The 16,420-nt window shown below is 39.6% G+C and overlaps 1 protein-coding gene across 1 annotated transcript in view; it reads left to right on the forward strand.

Moving 5' to 3' along the window:
* Positions 1 to 1,447: 1,447 nt before the first annotated feature.
* The window catches only part of LOC128913941 (vitellogenin-1-like), a 42,851-nt gene continuing 27,878 nt past the window's right edge, over positions 1,448 to 16,420 (forward strand). Inside the window, exons 1-12 of the mRNA XM_054212337.1 lie at positions 1,448 to 1,487; positions 1,804 to 1,824; positions 2,050 to 2,201; positions 4,682 to 4,933; positions 7,116 to 7,277; positions 7,969 to 8,120; positions 10,501 to 10,651; positions 10,751 to 10,908; positions 11,021 to 11,186; positions 12,269 to 12,391; positions 13,919 to 14,137; positions 16,193 to 16,410. Of these exons, the coding sequence (XP_054068312.1) occupies positions 1,448 to 1,487; positions 1,804 to 1,824; positions 2,050 to 2,201; positions 4,682 to 4,933; positions 7,116 to 7,277; positions 7,969 to 8,120; positions 10,501 to 10,651; positions 10,751 to 10,908; positions 11,021 to 11,186; positions 12,269 to 12,391; positions 13,919 to 14,137; positions 16,193 to 16,410 (1,814 nt within the window). The remainder of the gene's footprint in view (positions 1,488 to 1,803; positions 1,825 to 2,049; positions 2,202 to 4,681; positions 4,934 to 7,115; positions 7,278 to 7,968; positions 8,121 to 10,500; positions 10,652 to 10,750; positions 10,909 to 11,020; positions 11,187 to 12,268; positions 12,392 to 13,918; positions 14,138 to 16,192; positions 16,411 to 16,420) is intronic.

A 16,420-nucleotide genomic window follows, 5' to 3' on the forward strand; every position in this document is an offset into this window, starting at 1 on the left:
TCGAGGTCTCCGGAGGTATCAGTAGTGAAGGTGCCCAAAGCAGACAGCCCTCCTTCGCCTTCCGGCTGTCCCCTCTGTGCCCAGCCAGCGCGGCTGCGGGGAGCTGCCGCTGCATCCCGGACTCCAGCCCAGGGGCACTGGCACGGCCGTAATCAACTTCATCATTCCTCACTCGGGTGGCATCACTCCAAGTGAGTGAAGTAATCGTGCAAAGGGACTGTTCGATAGGGCCTGCAGTGGATGTGTGCTCAGGCCCGATGGTGGCAGCCTCAGGACCCCTGCTCAGGTTTCACCCTTCTCCTCCCTGATGAATAGCAACAGCCGAGAAAACCTTGTTCTCCTCCTGGAGGATAGAGCCTGGCTGCCTGACTGTGTGCATTACTTGCAAGTTATGTTTTACCTTTCATAACCTCAAGGAAATACCAGATATACATTCCTGAGCTCTCCTTCCTGCCCCTTCAGTAACCTTTGTACCCAGGTGGTTTTTTATGTGATATTTAATTTACCATTTGACCAAAAAACCAAGCTTAAATTCAAAGTAAATGTTAAACACTTGCAAAAAATGCCTATAACCGAGGTTAGGGAGCAAACTCCCGTCTGACTTAGTTTTGCTACGAACTGGTCTAAATGTTATTACTACAAGTGGGAAATGCTGGATATATTTTTCCAAGAGTGGCAGCAGCTAAAGCCCCAAGAGAACCCACTGAGAAGGACCCGATGCTCCCAGCTCACTGAGGTCCTTCTGGAAATGTAACTCATTTTTTATTAGATTCTTTTCATAAACAAAGAAATTAATTTCCCTCCAGTTTTCATAGTATAAACTTTGACCGTTAGCCAGCAGCTAATGTAAAGGTCATACTGACAAGATCTGTCTTCCCAGGTGTGGGTAACAAGATATGCTTGGAAAGACAACCGTGGTAGATACCATGGAAAGAGAGTTTCTCAATGCGTGTCTATGACCTCTAAGGTATCTCAATCCTAAATCCATGAAATCAGTCGCAACTCTAAAAGTAGAGTTTCAATGTGACAGAGCAAAGTGTCTCCAAAGCTGTGACCCTTAGCAAGAGCAAATTATCAGGACACTGAAGGAGAAGGGTTGGAGAAAAGCTAAATTGTTTCAGTTATGACTGAGGAACTGTTTTTATTTAATTTTAAATTTAATTATTTTTTACTATAAAACTACAATGTGGAGAAATGGGGGGAAAAATAGCAAGCAAGACATTTTGAAAATGAAATCTCTATTTCACATAGAAAGCCAGTCAGTTGAAATCATGAGGTGATTGGAAGTTGTCAGCATTCGTGACCTCAGAAATGTTTATTTTTTGATTGATCAATATGCATTCTAAAATACGCTTATTTGTCAAACCAACGTTCCAAAAGAAACATGTGATAGCTCATACCTTTATAAAAGAGAACCTGGCATGTTCACCTTTACTTTATCCCCATCATGAGGGGCTTGATATTAGCCCTGGTGTTAACCCTGGTGGGTAAGTAACTTATCTGCTTTGATGGATTTAAAATAATAGATTCAGGAAGAGGTTTGAGAATCTAAATATAGTTCAATTACAAACATGAGCTTTAACATTATACAGAAAAAAAACTTTTTATGACACTTTTTTTGTTGTTTGGGGAAAAAAGGCTTTTGGCTATGTGCTGAACTAGAAGTAAAGTTAATTGGAAAGAGTTATGCCGCATGTACAAGATGAGATATAGCCTCTCACACTAAAATACATTAACATTTTGGGGTGGGTTTTTTTGCTTTGTCATTTCATTACTCTTTTTTTTTTTTCCCTTCTCTTTCAGGGAGCCAGCATCTTAATTACCGTAAGTAATTTTTCTATCAGCTAATATAATTATAATGAGTGAACTTCAAAATAGAATCTGAAAAGTATATCAATGTTTAATATAGTTTTACAACAGCTAATTCTGTTCAGGTGTAATACAAAAAAGAGCAAATTCATCTTTTTTTGTTCCATACATTGTAATACAGGTACTTTAATACGTTCTGTACAATCTCTATAATGTTTTATGGGAACCATTTCTTTGCAGAACCCGACTTCAGTGAAAACAAGGTTTATACATTTAATTATGAAAGCGTGCTTCTCAGTGGACTTCCAGAGAAAGGACTTGCAAGAGCTGGAATAAGAATAAAAAGTAAAGTGGAAATTAGTGGTATTGGGCCAAAGCTTTGTCTTATTAGGGTAAGAAAATGTATTCCGTTTGAAAGGTAAAATTCTCTTCATACTTGACTTCTTTTTTAAGCTTTTGGGAAGTAATTAAGTTTCATCATGTGTTGTGCTTACTCAGGGAGAATGTAACTAACACTATTATTTTTTATGCAGTGCCCTAAATTCTATTTGCACTTTGCCAGGTAATTCTCAGCTCAAGCCAACCTTGGGCTTGAAGGATTTCTTCTGCTTTGTGGTCAGGGAGACAATGGAATGTAATTTGAAATGCACAATAATTTATTACTGGATCAATCCAATTCTTCCAAACTGTACAACCTAGGATTATTTAATCAACTGATTTCATAACCAGCAAACTAAAGGCAATAAAACATGCGACAGTAGCTGGATGTGATTCAATATTTAGCATAATTAATGTCATCTGGTGGCTTCTTTTTCTGCAGGGTCCCAAATGACATTCTTTGTCATCCTCAATTGTATATTTTTACTGCATGCTGAGTAATTACTAAGAGTTCTGATTATATGAAAAACACTTTTGCCTTTAACAGAAGCCTATACGTGCTTCTAATGAATGTATTGAAACGCACTCCTCAATTGCTTTACACAAACTCCACTTAGTCTTGTGTATATGTAGAAGAAAAATGATCTTTTTAGAAGCTTTTATTCAGCAAATTGAAAACTGCAGATTAAAAAGACTGGTGACTGTCTAATAAATGCTTGTAAATGCTGTGGCCTTCCAGCCTAAATTAGCCTTCTCTTACTAGGTATTTTTATAAGTTCAAACTATAACAGATCTAGACAGGAAACATTGCTTTTCCACGACCTTTGCAAATGGCTGGATATTTTTGCAAAAAAAACAAGGAAATAAGAGCCACACGTCTACGCTGGTGAGTAGAAGGCTTCCCTGGCAGAGGGGAGGCAGAAGCAGTCTCGGCTTCGCCCCACAACCTACCCCATTCCTGCCGAAACAGCTCTTGGTGTGCCAGGGTGAGCCTTCACCAAAAATTGACTCCTGTTTCCTAAAACCTTCCAACACTGCTTCACCTGCCCTCGTGCATTTGGGAAAAAAGTTTCATTTTCAAATATAAATACAGAAAGAATTTCAGTCAAGAAAAAGAAGAGAAAAGAAAAAAAAATCGTGAGAATTGGGGGCAAGTTCTAAGCAAAAGGTAATGATACATTTTTTTCCCTTCTCCTCTGGGAAAAGTTTATTTTGCTGCTGTTATATTTAAATTAGACAGTTCGGAGGGATGGTTCAGGGAATTAATCTTTCATCTGTAGCCTACTAGTTCGCTTTCAGCCCTAGCAAAAAGCTGTGTTCCCTGGGCGGTTTCCAGCTGACAATTTTTTCATCGCAAACCCACAAGTAAGAATTGCCAGCTGTGTTCAAAACCTCGCAGACAGCATAAGTCCTGACGGGGCCCCGAGGGCTGGGGAAAACTACCTTGCCCTGACCCTGCAGAGCAGTCCCAAACCTGCCCGTATGCAATACGCCAGAAGCATGTCCAAGAGGCGGCATGAGGGATTTGCTCCATAACAGCCTCCTCTGTAAGCTTCAGTTGCTGGGGTTGGCAGTGATCTCCACCAACAATAACAAAAATAAATACGAAAGTGCAGTCTCCAGCGATTTGCTGTAGGAGGATTTAGTTTGTGCGGCTTTTTGAGAAATTAATCCACGTCTTGCCTCACATCACCAGCCTGAGGTGTCAAAGAAAAGTCTCTTTAAATTGTCAAAATATATAGAAGGGAAGGGTCCTCTGAGAAACTAAGCTAAACGTGCTCCGTCCCCATGGGGCAGAAACCATTCGAGTTATGCATAGTTTAGCACAACTTTCTACTTGCTTGGATGTGCCCCGGGTTGAGGCTGAGTGTGAAGTGCAGAGCGGGGTTGGGGCAGCGCCTGAGCCTTCGGCTCCCCAGAAGAATGTGTAGGGAAGGACAATTTTGGTAACCTGCTCTCCACTGATCAAACTAATTATGACCATCTGGCTGGCCCAGCAGCCATGTTGTTACTCATTTCTGACTGTTGTTACTCATTTCTGACTGTTGTCTGTGCTCTGCGACCCCAGTGAGGGCGACAACAGAGTTCACAACAGCAGTTAATGATGCCTTACGCAACATTAACTTTCTCCTGCGATTTCCTGCCTACTGCTTCCTTCCATACTACTTTTGGGTAGCAACCTGCTTCATGCAGCTCTTCTCTGGCTCGTTTCTTCATACAAGTCAACCTTTGGCAATATGGGTATCTATGAAATAGAACAGAGTGCAGCGACTGCTGAAATATCACAGTCATTTGCATTACTCTCTTTCCTTTTATATATGGAAACGTGTATCGATACTAACTGTGTTAAACAACAACTTCTAAGTTTTCTCTTTGAAGAGGCTTTGTGTTAAAAGCGTGTTTTTGACATGAGTAAAGCTCTAGATGCTTATGTGCATAGAAAAAAAGTTAACTGAAAAAATTAAAGAGGAATTCTTTTCCCCCTTTGTTCTAGATTCACTCAATCGAGGCAGCAGAGTACAATGGCGTCTGGCCCACGACCTCGTTCTCTCGATCACTCAAACTGACCCAGGTACTAACCGGGCAACTTAGTACTCCCATCAAGTTTGAGTATAGCAATGGCCACGTTGGAAACGTTATGGCTCCTGATTCTGTCTCGGATGATGGTCTGAACATCTACAGAGGGATTCTGAACGTGCTGGAGCTAAGCATAAAGAAGATGCAGCATTCATACAGCTTGCAGGAGGTGAGCTTCTTGCTTTTGTCCACTGTGGTTGCTTTGTAAATAAATAAGCCTTCTCTTCAGATTCTTCTACTGCATTTTCTGAATTCATCCTTGACATAAACTTCACTAACAAGAAACACTTAAGCTTGGGAAGTCATGATTAAATTGTTCTTATGGGGCAACATTTGATGGAACTGTAGCTAAACAGGACAACAGAATAGCAGATTTTTAACCTGGCTGATCAAAGTGTTTCAGAAAATGCGTTTGCAGTGTTAGATCCTTAGAAAATCTGGTTTGTGATTCTAGGGAAAGTAAGCTCCTGTGAACCCTGAAGTCTACATAAAATTTGAATACTATATTAAAACAAGCCTAAACATACAGCACAAGATTAAAGCTAAAATAACAGTAATTTGATTTTTTTACCAATCATATATACTTTAATCTCTCCTAGCTCCTCTTTTAGGAGAAAAACAGTATATATGCCATGACATTACTGTTATAGCTTTGACAGTTGCAGTTGATGCTCTATTGGAATTTCCACTGTTTTTCAGCTTTTAATATCTTAGTCAAGGTAAATCATCTGATATTACTATTCACCACAGAAATTGCAATGTGTTTAGTTTTTGCGAAACCATATTTACATTGATTAGACTACATTCGATTCAGAGATCAGCAAAAACCTTGAAATTATTATACTTTCATGTTATTTTTATTGAAAATGCAGACTGGAGTAACTTTAATTTTTTAAAAATTTATTTTTATGTAAGTAGAGTTGTTTCTGGGAAAGGAACTATATGACTTAATATTTTCACGCTGCTTGTTGCACATAAAAACCCCAGGCTGGGGGGGTGTCGCATATTCTGCACCACTCTTTTCTCCTATCTGATTTTACATCTTCATTCTTTCTATTTCAGTTAGCAATATGTCCTGCTTTCGCTGCTGAGCAATATATGTGACCACCTCCTAAAGCTGTTTCCAAGTTTTCTTTCCTTAGACAGCAACTGACTAATGAACATCGGCCCCTTTGCTTGACAATCTCATGTCACTCTGTAAAGGGAGATAAGCGTTATTAGTCCCAAAATCTGAGCTGCAGAGAGGTTTAAAGGACTAACCTGGGAAACTCTACATCACGTCCTGCAGGGTGTAGGGTCAGGGTGCCTGAGCTAGCTGTGAACTGCACACAACTAGAAAGTCCAGCTAGGCAGGAGGCTGCTTTGTCCCACTGAGCCCGGTGGGCTGGACATTCCCATTTGAAGTCTTGGTATCTCTACCACACCCTGCAGAGGAGCCCCACACCCGTATTTACAGAGTACATGTCTTTCAGAAAGCTTGGGCAATTCTTAAATTCTTATTTCTAGCGCTTACCAAAGCCACGGTGTCTTCAGGAATAGTGCTAAGCTGAAGATGAAGTGGGTATGTCTTGCCTCCCAGCCACCACATGACCATTTTGCTGTTCTGACACAGCCCAGAGCTGCTCTCTGGAGTGGGTATGCTATCAATAACAATAAAAAAATCATGAAAATAACCCTTCCTCCTAAAATGCAATCAAATATTTTTCCTCTCCAAAAATCTCCTGGCTGACTGAGGACGTTTAAGAGCTCTTATAAATATATATGCTTGAAATATTATAAAAGATCTGAGCTAAAACTGCAAACTCAAGAAAACTCACAATCAAAACCCTGCCATCCTGAAATTCTTTTTAATTATTGCTGTTCGTATTGTGACAGATCATCTGATATTGCAGGGCCTGTTCCATAGGCATTTATAAGCTGTCTATAAAACGAAATTTTAAGGGCAGAATGTCATCTCCAACCTTAAAATACTTTGCTGTTGAGAATTTATTCTGACTGGTCAAATTATTTTGGCACTTTTTATTAATATTCCTTAAATCATATTTCATAATCAACAGCTCTAACTGGAAATTGTTACTCACCTTCTCTGAGGCTCCAAATCTTGTCTCGGTGAAACTCTTGAGAATTCTAGTTCTCAGTGAAACTCTGATTTGCCTTATTGGAAACCTGTACGTGTAAAAAAAGAGATGAAAGTAACAACCATTTTGCTCCGGAGAGTGCCGTAAATTAAAAAGCATTTATTTCTATCAGGAATTTTGAAAATACAGAATTAAACAGGAAATCCCGTGCGGGGAACTGATGAAGCTTTGCGTAGGGGTGAACTTCGCTGACCACATTCTCATTTTTGCCAGGCTGGGATCGGAGGTATTTGCAATACAACGTATGCAATCCAGGAAAACAAGAGAGCAAACTCAGTCTATGTGACCAAATCCAAGGACCTGAACAGTTGTGAAGAGAAAGTTCAAATGGCCACAGGTTCAGCATACACTCATCCGTGCCAGACCTGCCAGCAGGTAAATTAGAGTGGTATTAGGTATACGTATTTTATATTCACATACAGGGAGCCATTTGGCATCCACATTATCTCTTGCTTTGTTACATTTAAAATGAGAGAAGAGTTAGATCTTCTGTATGCAGTTACCAACATTTTATTTCTGTATGAAAATCAGATCCACAGAGCAGCAGAGGTCTGTGCTGCAGACGGTCATGTACTGCAGACACACTTCAATTAGCTTAAACTAGCTGGCTTGGAAACCATTAATTATCAGCATGAGTTAATTCACTTACTCTGTCGAGTAAAAAAGACAGTCACGATGTCCAGTTTCTGCTATTCAAGATAGGTACTGCTGCATCTTATTATAAACCTGCCTTTGAAATAAGAAATTGTGTGGCTTGTACTGCTGGTTTCCCCAGAAAACGTGTCTCCTTCTCAAGGGAATAACCAATTACTTATATTTGGGAAAGGGAAAAACCACCTGACACTTCTCACCAGTAAACGTAACGGAGCCAGGCAGCGTGCCTGACCTCTCCCATGGAAGTGTGCACACAGAATTCACATAAACTGCTCATACGGCCAATGAACAAAACAGCCCTGGAAAATAAGTGGGTTGAAGCGGGTGATGTAATAGCTTCTAGTCACAGAATTTAGAAGTTCTATGTCTTTCTATTTTCTTTGTTTCTTTGCTTTTTTTTATATTATAAAAGAGAAACAAGAATTCCCGGGCAACTGCTACTTACAATTACAAAATTAAATATACACGTAATGAAGCTGTAATTACACAAGCTGATGTTGAGGAAATCCACCAGTTTGCGCCCTTCAACGAGATAACAGGAGGAAATGCTATAGTAGAAGCAAGGTACTGTACATATGCCTTTAATTCAGCAACTAACTCAGCATCTCAGTAATCTGGTCATACTCCATAACTGAAATAAATCCTTTACTTCCACAGCCCATTGTTTGCCAGTATTTAATTACATAAAATCCCAAACAGTTCATAAAAACGACCTTCACCGCGAGTTGTAAATCTGAAACATGCACATCACTATCCAAATTTTGTTAGCTAAACTTGGCAGGGTTTGACTATTTTATTTCTCAGGGATATTTGATTTATGTCATAAAAGCCAAAACAAATGTAATTCCATCTGAAAAATTGTGAACTAATATATTTGCAGTAAAATACTTTGAAAGACAGTTACTCACTGAAAGAGAGTTCCCTGGAAAATAATAATGGAGTAAGAGACCCTGGAGTCTAGTTCACAAGAAACCTAGATAGGACTCTGGATTCCGATGTGTTTCCTAAGTACAGTGGTCTGCTTGCAAATCTCCCATCAGAAGAGTTTCTTGATAGGAAATTGGGTTTTGTTGCAAAAAGATTGGGCACAAAACATGTAAAATGTGTTTGCTTTTCCACAGCAAATTTTGTAAAGTTTGGGGGAAAATGAGAATATGGTTGTCTAAGAAATTGAACCTGTGCTCATTTTTAGCCCAAGCCCCCAAAATTTCAGTGTTTGAGAGTTTTTTTCATCTGTTTCAATATTACCTATTGAAAAAATTTTTAGTTACCTGCTTTAGCAATGGACTCTGCAGAGAGGGGTGCCCTGCTGAAGAGGGAGGCTTTTTGCGTAAAGGTCATTGCAGAAGATACACCTCAATCCCACTCCAGCTGCTGTAATCTTGCATTGCTCCGCTAGCTTCTGCAAGGATCTATTGGTATAATATAGAGCTCTGGAAACTGCAACGTCAGAAAGTTCATGTCAATAAGTCACTGATTAACTTCATTATCAATTTAACTTAACTTCATATTCAGTTTGACTAACAAAACAAAACAAAAAGAACAGTAAACGTGAAAGTGGTTTCACTATCTCATGCAATCAAGGTAAAGATAGATACAACCGTAGTGCTTTTATCAAATTATAGGTTTTTGTGAGTGAGCGTTAGTCTGGAGCCAATGGACTTTTGGTGATTTAAACTGTCCTGCAGTTCTCCCTCAGGTACTGAGCTCCCAGAAATCGTAGTGCCTTTATTTTTCCACAGTTTTCTCTAGATCTTTTGCATTGCCCAGCAGGTGGGGCCAAATATAAGATGGCAGGGAAGATGCAGGTATGTCACCCAAGTCTTGGAAGTTATTTCTACAATGCACATTCTGTATTAAAAAATAAATAAATAAAAAAGAAAAAAAAAATCTAATACCAAGGACTTAAAACATTTGGAGATGAGTTTTCAGACCTGCTCGGCATAAGCCTCTTGCAGCACCTTTCAAAGCCAAGAGACATTTTACTATTGTTTCACTGTTTTAATCCTATCTTTAGTATTCATTTGCTCTTCTCTTTGGCGTATAATATTTTCCCATCTATTCTAGGCAGATATATCTCTTCCCAAAACAATGATGGTAGAGACATAATAGATTCCTCATGTGCTAGAAGGGGGAATTAAGTCTGTCCAAGTGTACCTGATGTTATACTTTTTGACCCAAATGCCCTTTCAATAATATTGTATAAAATTTCAAGAGAGAAAAAATCTCTGCTGATTCAGTAGTGATTTCTATTCAAATTCCAGTGGCTTGTCTGCAAAGCAGTTATATGCTATTTTCTGCAGCAGTTCTCTGCAATCCATATGGAAGAAGTGGATAGAAATGATACAGAAGATCATCATAGAGATTCCAAAATAAACACTCCCGATCTTTTACAGAGATTTTGAGATACTGTGTAGTACAACAATATTGCTTTTGGAATGTTTTCAGTTGTTCAGTACAAATGCCTAACTTTATTATAGTGTCCTAAACAACCTATTTTAAACATAATTGGTGGGACAGGATGCATCCCTTTATCTGAAAATGTAGCAAAGATAGAAAGTGTTTATGAAGACAATCTCTCATTGGAATTATTCTCAATAACAAAGGTTTTGTGCTCCTTGAAAAGTTTCCAAAAACTTGAGTACTTTTCTGAAGACTAATCCTGAATTTATCTGGCCCTTTTTGTTTGGGAAATCTAGTTTGAAACTTCACAAGAATCTTTTATCTTCTGCAGTCCCCGGGACATTCAGCTTCCCTTCTCAGAGCACGGTTCTGAGCATCACGTCCAAATGTATCTATTTGTAAATACCTTTGCCCCTCGACAACAAAACCCTTTTGAAACAACTGTAGTTGCAGTGCAATGCAGAAAGGCAGAAACACTCTTCTCTTTTTAGTGTGGACCCTGCATCTTGTGATGTTAATACCCCGGGTTCCTCTGTTCCAGGCAGAAACTTGCTTTGACTGACGTGCAAAAGCAAATGGCTGAGGTCCCACCAAAAGAATTCCAGAATCGTGGGTCACTTCAGTACCAGTTTGGCAGTGAATTGCTTCAGCTTCCTGTCCACTTATTCAGAATAAAAAATGTGGAAAGCCAGGTAAAGTTCAGCCACCGGACAGACTCTTTGTTGGAGGTCGGAATCGGTGCATGTGGGAAACAACGTGTGTGAGCTTCGTGCGTTTTAATCTTCCTGCAGATAGAGGAAAGTCTGCAAGACCTAGTAGAGACCACATCTGAACAGCTTCCCAGTGATGCACCAGCAAAAGCCCTCAAGCTTTTGCACCTCTTCCGTGCAGCAAACGAGGAGAATTACGAGTCAGTGTGGAAGCAGTTCTCCAGTCGGCCAGCGTACAGGTAAGGCCATACAAGCGGTGGTTCCTCTGCTGATAAACTCTGTTGGAGACCATCTGGGATGACTATGTTCGAATGCAGATCTGGAAAATGGTCCTTGCCTTTCCCATTACAGGCGCTACATTTTGGATATAATTCCTGCAGTTGCCAGTCACCGTGCACTGAGGTTCTTGAGGCATAAAATGGAAAGGCAAGAACTCACCAACTGGGAAGCAGCTCAGACGGTGCTTGTGGCTCTGCACTCAAGCACGCCAACTCAGGACGTGATGGAGGAAGCAACAGTAGGATTCTCTAAGCACTCTCAAATAACTCTTTACTGATTTTAGCATTTGTCGTATTTATTCCTTTGACAAGATTGCAAAGGCGTTGAAAATATAAAGGTTTTTTTATCCTCTAGTGAGGTTGAAAGGAGTTTATTTTGTGACCGTCTTAAGGGGAGGAGAATGCAAATCAAAAGGGAAAAAACAAATCCAGAATGAAACAGGCAAGAAAGAGTAAAATACCCTGCAGTGACAGAGGTAATTGCTGCAAACAGTGGTTTCTAGCCTTCCTTTGTCCAAATGTACTTTATAGTTACATCAGATTAAATCTCTAACTGGGTGTCTAAAAAGACTAGGGAGTAAGAAATACATATTTGTTATATCTGTGCATTCATCCAGACTGACCTAGCAGGATGGCTATAAATTGCAGCAGATCTTTTGAAATCAAGGGAATTACGCCAATGCGGAGCCCACATAGGAGAAACTCTAATGATTTTTACAATTTTTTCCTATTCTGCAGGGTCTAATTCCATCCCTCAGATGCAGGAACTTATCTCTGCCTACCCTAGGTAGTGACCACAAATCTCAGAGTAGAGTTTTGCCCTCTGTAAAAGCTGTGACAGCCCGGCTCTTACTGTGCGGTAATGCTCTGCTTCCCACTCAAGGAAGCAGTGGGCTGGTGCCTCCTGTCAGCTCCTACATTTATACAAAATATTCCTGTCTGCTCAAAGGACTGAGGTCTGCTCACAGTGTATCTCAAGTTTTTTGTACCTATAGCTGGGGCAATTATAAAACAATGATGAATGTTTCTTGAATAATGTGTTTTTTCCATTCCATAACTGGGTGATTTCCTCCCTTTGGATTACAGCCTATGCCAAATTTAAATCTGAAACACTATAAAAGCAACAGATCTGCCTTCCAGATGTTACTTGGAATTACTTTACGATTGTATTGTCAAATACAGTAATATCCACTGATTAACAATAAATCCACCTATACAAAAAAATCAAAAGCCTGGGTTTGCCTTGCATTTGGCCGAAACGTATTTTTTAATATTGTTGCTCCTTATTAGTGGCGGTAACGAACAACCGCTTTCTCCCCAGCTCATCGTGAAAAAACATTGCCCACGCTCAAGTACTGTACTTGGAAAGGTTTGCCATCTCAGCTACGCATCACTGTGCCACAAACAGTGCTCTTCATCAGACTCCTGCTCTGAATGTCTCCAGGTAACCACATTGTTATTTAGCGTTTAAAAGAAAAATTAAGCCTTGAGTTCTTTCTTCATTATTCAGAAACCTGTATTTCACTTCACTACAGTGTTTCCTTTGGGAAAGGAACCCCAGTTGGTTAAATACAGCATTTTATCTTTAGATTAACACACGAAAGAGAGTGAGAGGAAGAAGCATATAATTCATAGCACTTCCTATCTGAGTATCTCTGAGTGCTTTATTGCCAATTATTAATGAAGTCCCATGGCACTGCTCTGAAATACTTTAAATATAGGTACTTATATGTACTTATAAATAAACTAAGTGACGCAAAAGCCCCGTTTGTTGCCCAAAGTCATGTACCCCAGCTATTTCTCAGCCAGAAGCAGGGCCCAGTCATTCACAAAGACTTTAAGCTTTTAATAATGTTCTGCACTGCTTTTAATCAGCAGGCCTGAAAACAATTTAAATAGGCAGTAAATAACATTTCCCCCTTCTAGAGATGCATGTTGTGGTTTGCAGAGGTCGGCCACTCAGCCAGTGATAAAGAGGGAAAGAGTAATGGGTGTTTTCAGTCTTCAACACTGGTCAGTCCACCATCCCCTGTAAGAGCAGGGTGTTCCCAACACAGTGTGTGCCTGCCGTGACTTTTTTCCTGTAGTACACACGCGTGGCCGACATTCCTACATGCACCTTCTGTGCTACAGTTGCCACCAATGCTCTTGAACTAGTTAAATCTGAGAAGCCCAGTGCCAGGGAATGGAAATTCTTTCCCAAAGCAAATGATTGTATAGGCTCATTCGATGCATTTCAAATGCCCATTCATTCAAACAGTAATGCCAAATGGACTTTTTCTGCACCATCAATGGATCTCAAATGTGACATTTTAAAGCATGGGAACTGTATGGAAATTATTCTATAACATCTCAGAGTTTCTTTTTTAGAGCCATTGTTTAGCATTAAAAACAGTTTTCTATTAGGATGTAGTTCTTTTCTCATATTCAGCCGTCAGACAACTATTTCTAATCTTGCCATGTTGCTTGCAATGAAGGCTGTAAAACAACCTGGTGATCTCATTGCCAGCTATTAACCCACGGTAAAACGAGCTGAAGTTAAGAGCACCACCACTAGCCATATCTTCAGGAATCTTATTTAAGGGTCTGAAGCATTTAACTGTAATCTGCATTTTTGCACCTATCTTCAACCATTAGAGAGATACATTCAAACAGCATTATTGCAGCTTTCCCTGCTCACCCTGAAAGGCAGTGGGAACCGGGTCCTAGACGTTACTTTTTCCTTTAAAAATCTTACTTGATAAATTTAAGGCACAATGATGAAGCAGCTGTTCATTGCAGCTTTCTTGGCTATGCTTGTTCTATGAATAAAATGTCCTATTCATGAGGTTAAAAAGAATTTGAAAATATTTAAAATAAGTGACTTGAACAAACTGAAATTATCAAAGTCAAACCTCAGAATAGGCTGGGGGATGGGATATAGATAAGAGCTGTAATTGAACTCAACAGAAGATTTGTTTTCTTTTTTCAGTTACTTCATGGCTTTGCAGGAGAGGCACTGAGCAAGTCTAACACAGAAGAAATTTCCCTGGCTTTGAAGGCCCTTGGGAATGTAGGACATCCAGCCAGCATCAAGCACATCAAGAAATTTTTGCCGGGATATGCAGCTGGTGCCTCAGACCTGCCACTCAAGGTCCATGCGACTGCCGTGATGGCCCTGAAAAACATAGGCATGAAAGACCCAAAAATGGTAAGGGAACAAAACTGCCTCCTTTGCACTTAGGATAACCCAGCACTAGGCTTCTAACTGATGATGAGTGATGAGGGCGAAGCAGAACTTTTTTTCAAATATAGCTGTAATATGTGGGGTTTTTTAAATACTTAACTATTCCTGAGTTGGCATGTCTTATTCCATTTGACATTAACCTATCGTGTTTCAGACTGCAACAAAAAGCACATTAAAAGGATACATTCATTACACTTTTGTTGAAGACAAAACAGTATTTCCATTGCAAACATTTATTTTCCAAGAACATTAGACAGAAAGCTAAATTATTGACCAAAATGTGTTTAGTGCTACTTCAACTTTGGTATGTGAGAGAACCACAAAACAAGGTTTTCAGAGAATTGACATTTAATACTGAGTGTCACATCTAATCGTAATTCAAGACCAGATCTTATTGTAAATAGATACTGGAGGTTTGCATCCTAATTACAAATTTACAGACATTGTGTGGGTTTAAGTCATAAACAGAACATTTACTAAATGTGACTTTTGTCCCTGAACAAGATAATGATTAGATATCACATACAATGGTTACACAGGCGTACTCTCATCCACCACAGACATCACTTTACAATCTTTTTCACCTAAAAGCAATCCACTTCTAAAAGGAAACCTTGCATTTTCAAGATTTTTTTTCCTCATATTGAAATTTTTTGTTTTATGTAAGACTATTCCTAATATAAAAAGTAAAATAAAAGCTTTCATTAACTATTCTCCTACTAACCTGTATCAGTTTTTCCATTATACTTATTTTTTGCATATGACTTCCAGTTTGAGTGCACATATTGATCCACAGACAATAGTGTGACAGCGTATGCTTTTAAGAAAAAGAATAAAGAAACAATTTACTAGAGTGCAGGAGCTAGATGGGGGAAATCAGGGAGGAGGGGAGAATAGCAAGGGTAGGAGTTAGCATATTTGCTGGGGAAGAAAAAAGCCAATCTGGCGTTTGACAACAGTGCTGTGCCTCTGATTGCCCTTTGGCCTAGCTTTTCGCGTGTGACCCAAACCACTGTTTAGTTCCATTTTCTATGCATTTTCTTTGGAGAAAATTGATCTGGAGCAAGTTAATCACTGTGGCCAGATTTTTCATTGTTAAAAAACCAGTATAATGCCTGGTTTGCAGCTAGCTACACACCTGTACTTGCATTAAACATGCTTAATACACGGTCTGTCTTTTTTATTGTTTAATTTGAAAAGGTTTCATTTAGAAAGAGGCTACCACATCCTTGTCACCACTTTTACCTTGGTATTTGCTAATCAACATCTGCAAATTAGAAAAACCAATCAGGGCATTTCCAAAGTTGGTTAAGTTTTCTGAATGAGACTTTTCATTAGAGAGCGTGGGTGTGCGCCGCCCCAGGCAGGACAGGACCACGCAGAAGGGCTGCCAGAACGGTGTTACACCATCCACATCCATTTTGAAGTTGGGGTCAAAGGCTTCAGTGCAGCTCATGGAAACTGGAAAGGTCCCAGTACAAAATTAGTCTTGATACTGAATATTGCCGGGGTCAAACACATTGGTCACAAGTAGTACGTTTGTTGCATAAACTTTCAGTTTTAAACTGCCTACATGACATAGATATTTCTGAGAGTAAAACGGATTTTATTCTAGCAAAAAGGGCTCCAGGAGATCAAATGACTGGAAATAAGGCATACCTTTATGGGTAGGGATAAGTGATCACTGAAACCACTTCTCAGGTATGTGATGGATCCATGAAATCTCTTTTACCGAGAGTGGGTATGCTACATACCTATTTTGCTATAGCTGAAAAAGGGATAATAGACTTGATGTAGGAGTCATCCAGCAAAGATCCTTGGCTTTGATTGTGTGGAAATACATTACCATAATGCCCCTTCCAGGCCTCAGACTATGAAACCAGGAACACTATTGCCATAATAATTGAATAATACAAATTTTTACTGTGCTAGGGATGAAGACGTCATTCATTGGTGATGAATGGTTATTAACAAAATGTTCAAACATACTGTAAATTTGAATATATCTATTATTTTCAGGTCCAGGCTATTACCCTTGAGATTTTCCTGAATCAAAAAATCCATCCTCGGGTCCGAATGCTAGCTGCAGTGGTTTTGCTTGAAACCAAGCCAAGCCTTCCAATACTGATGACATTAGCTGATGCAGTGCTGAAGGAACCTAGCATGCAAGTGGCAAGTTTCATCTACTCTCACCTGAGGGCCCTGGGTAGAAGCACAGCTCCAGATCTTCAAGTGATGTAAGGAAAA

Source organism: Rissa tridactyla, chromosome 8 (genome assembly GCF_028500815.1).
Source record: "Rissa tridactyla isolate bRisTri1 chromosome 8, bRisTri1.patW.cur.20221130, whole genome shotgun sequence".
Classification (NCBI taxonomy): Eukaryota; Metazoa; Chordata; class Aves; order Charadriiformes; family Laridae; genus Rissa; species Rissa tridactyla.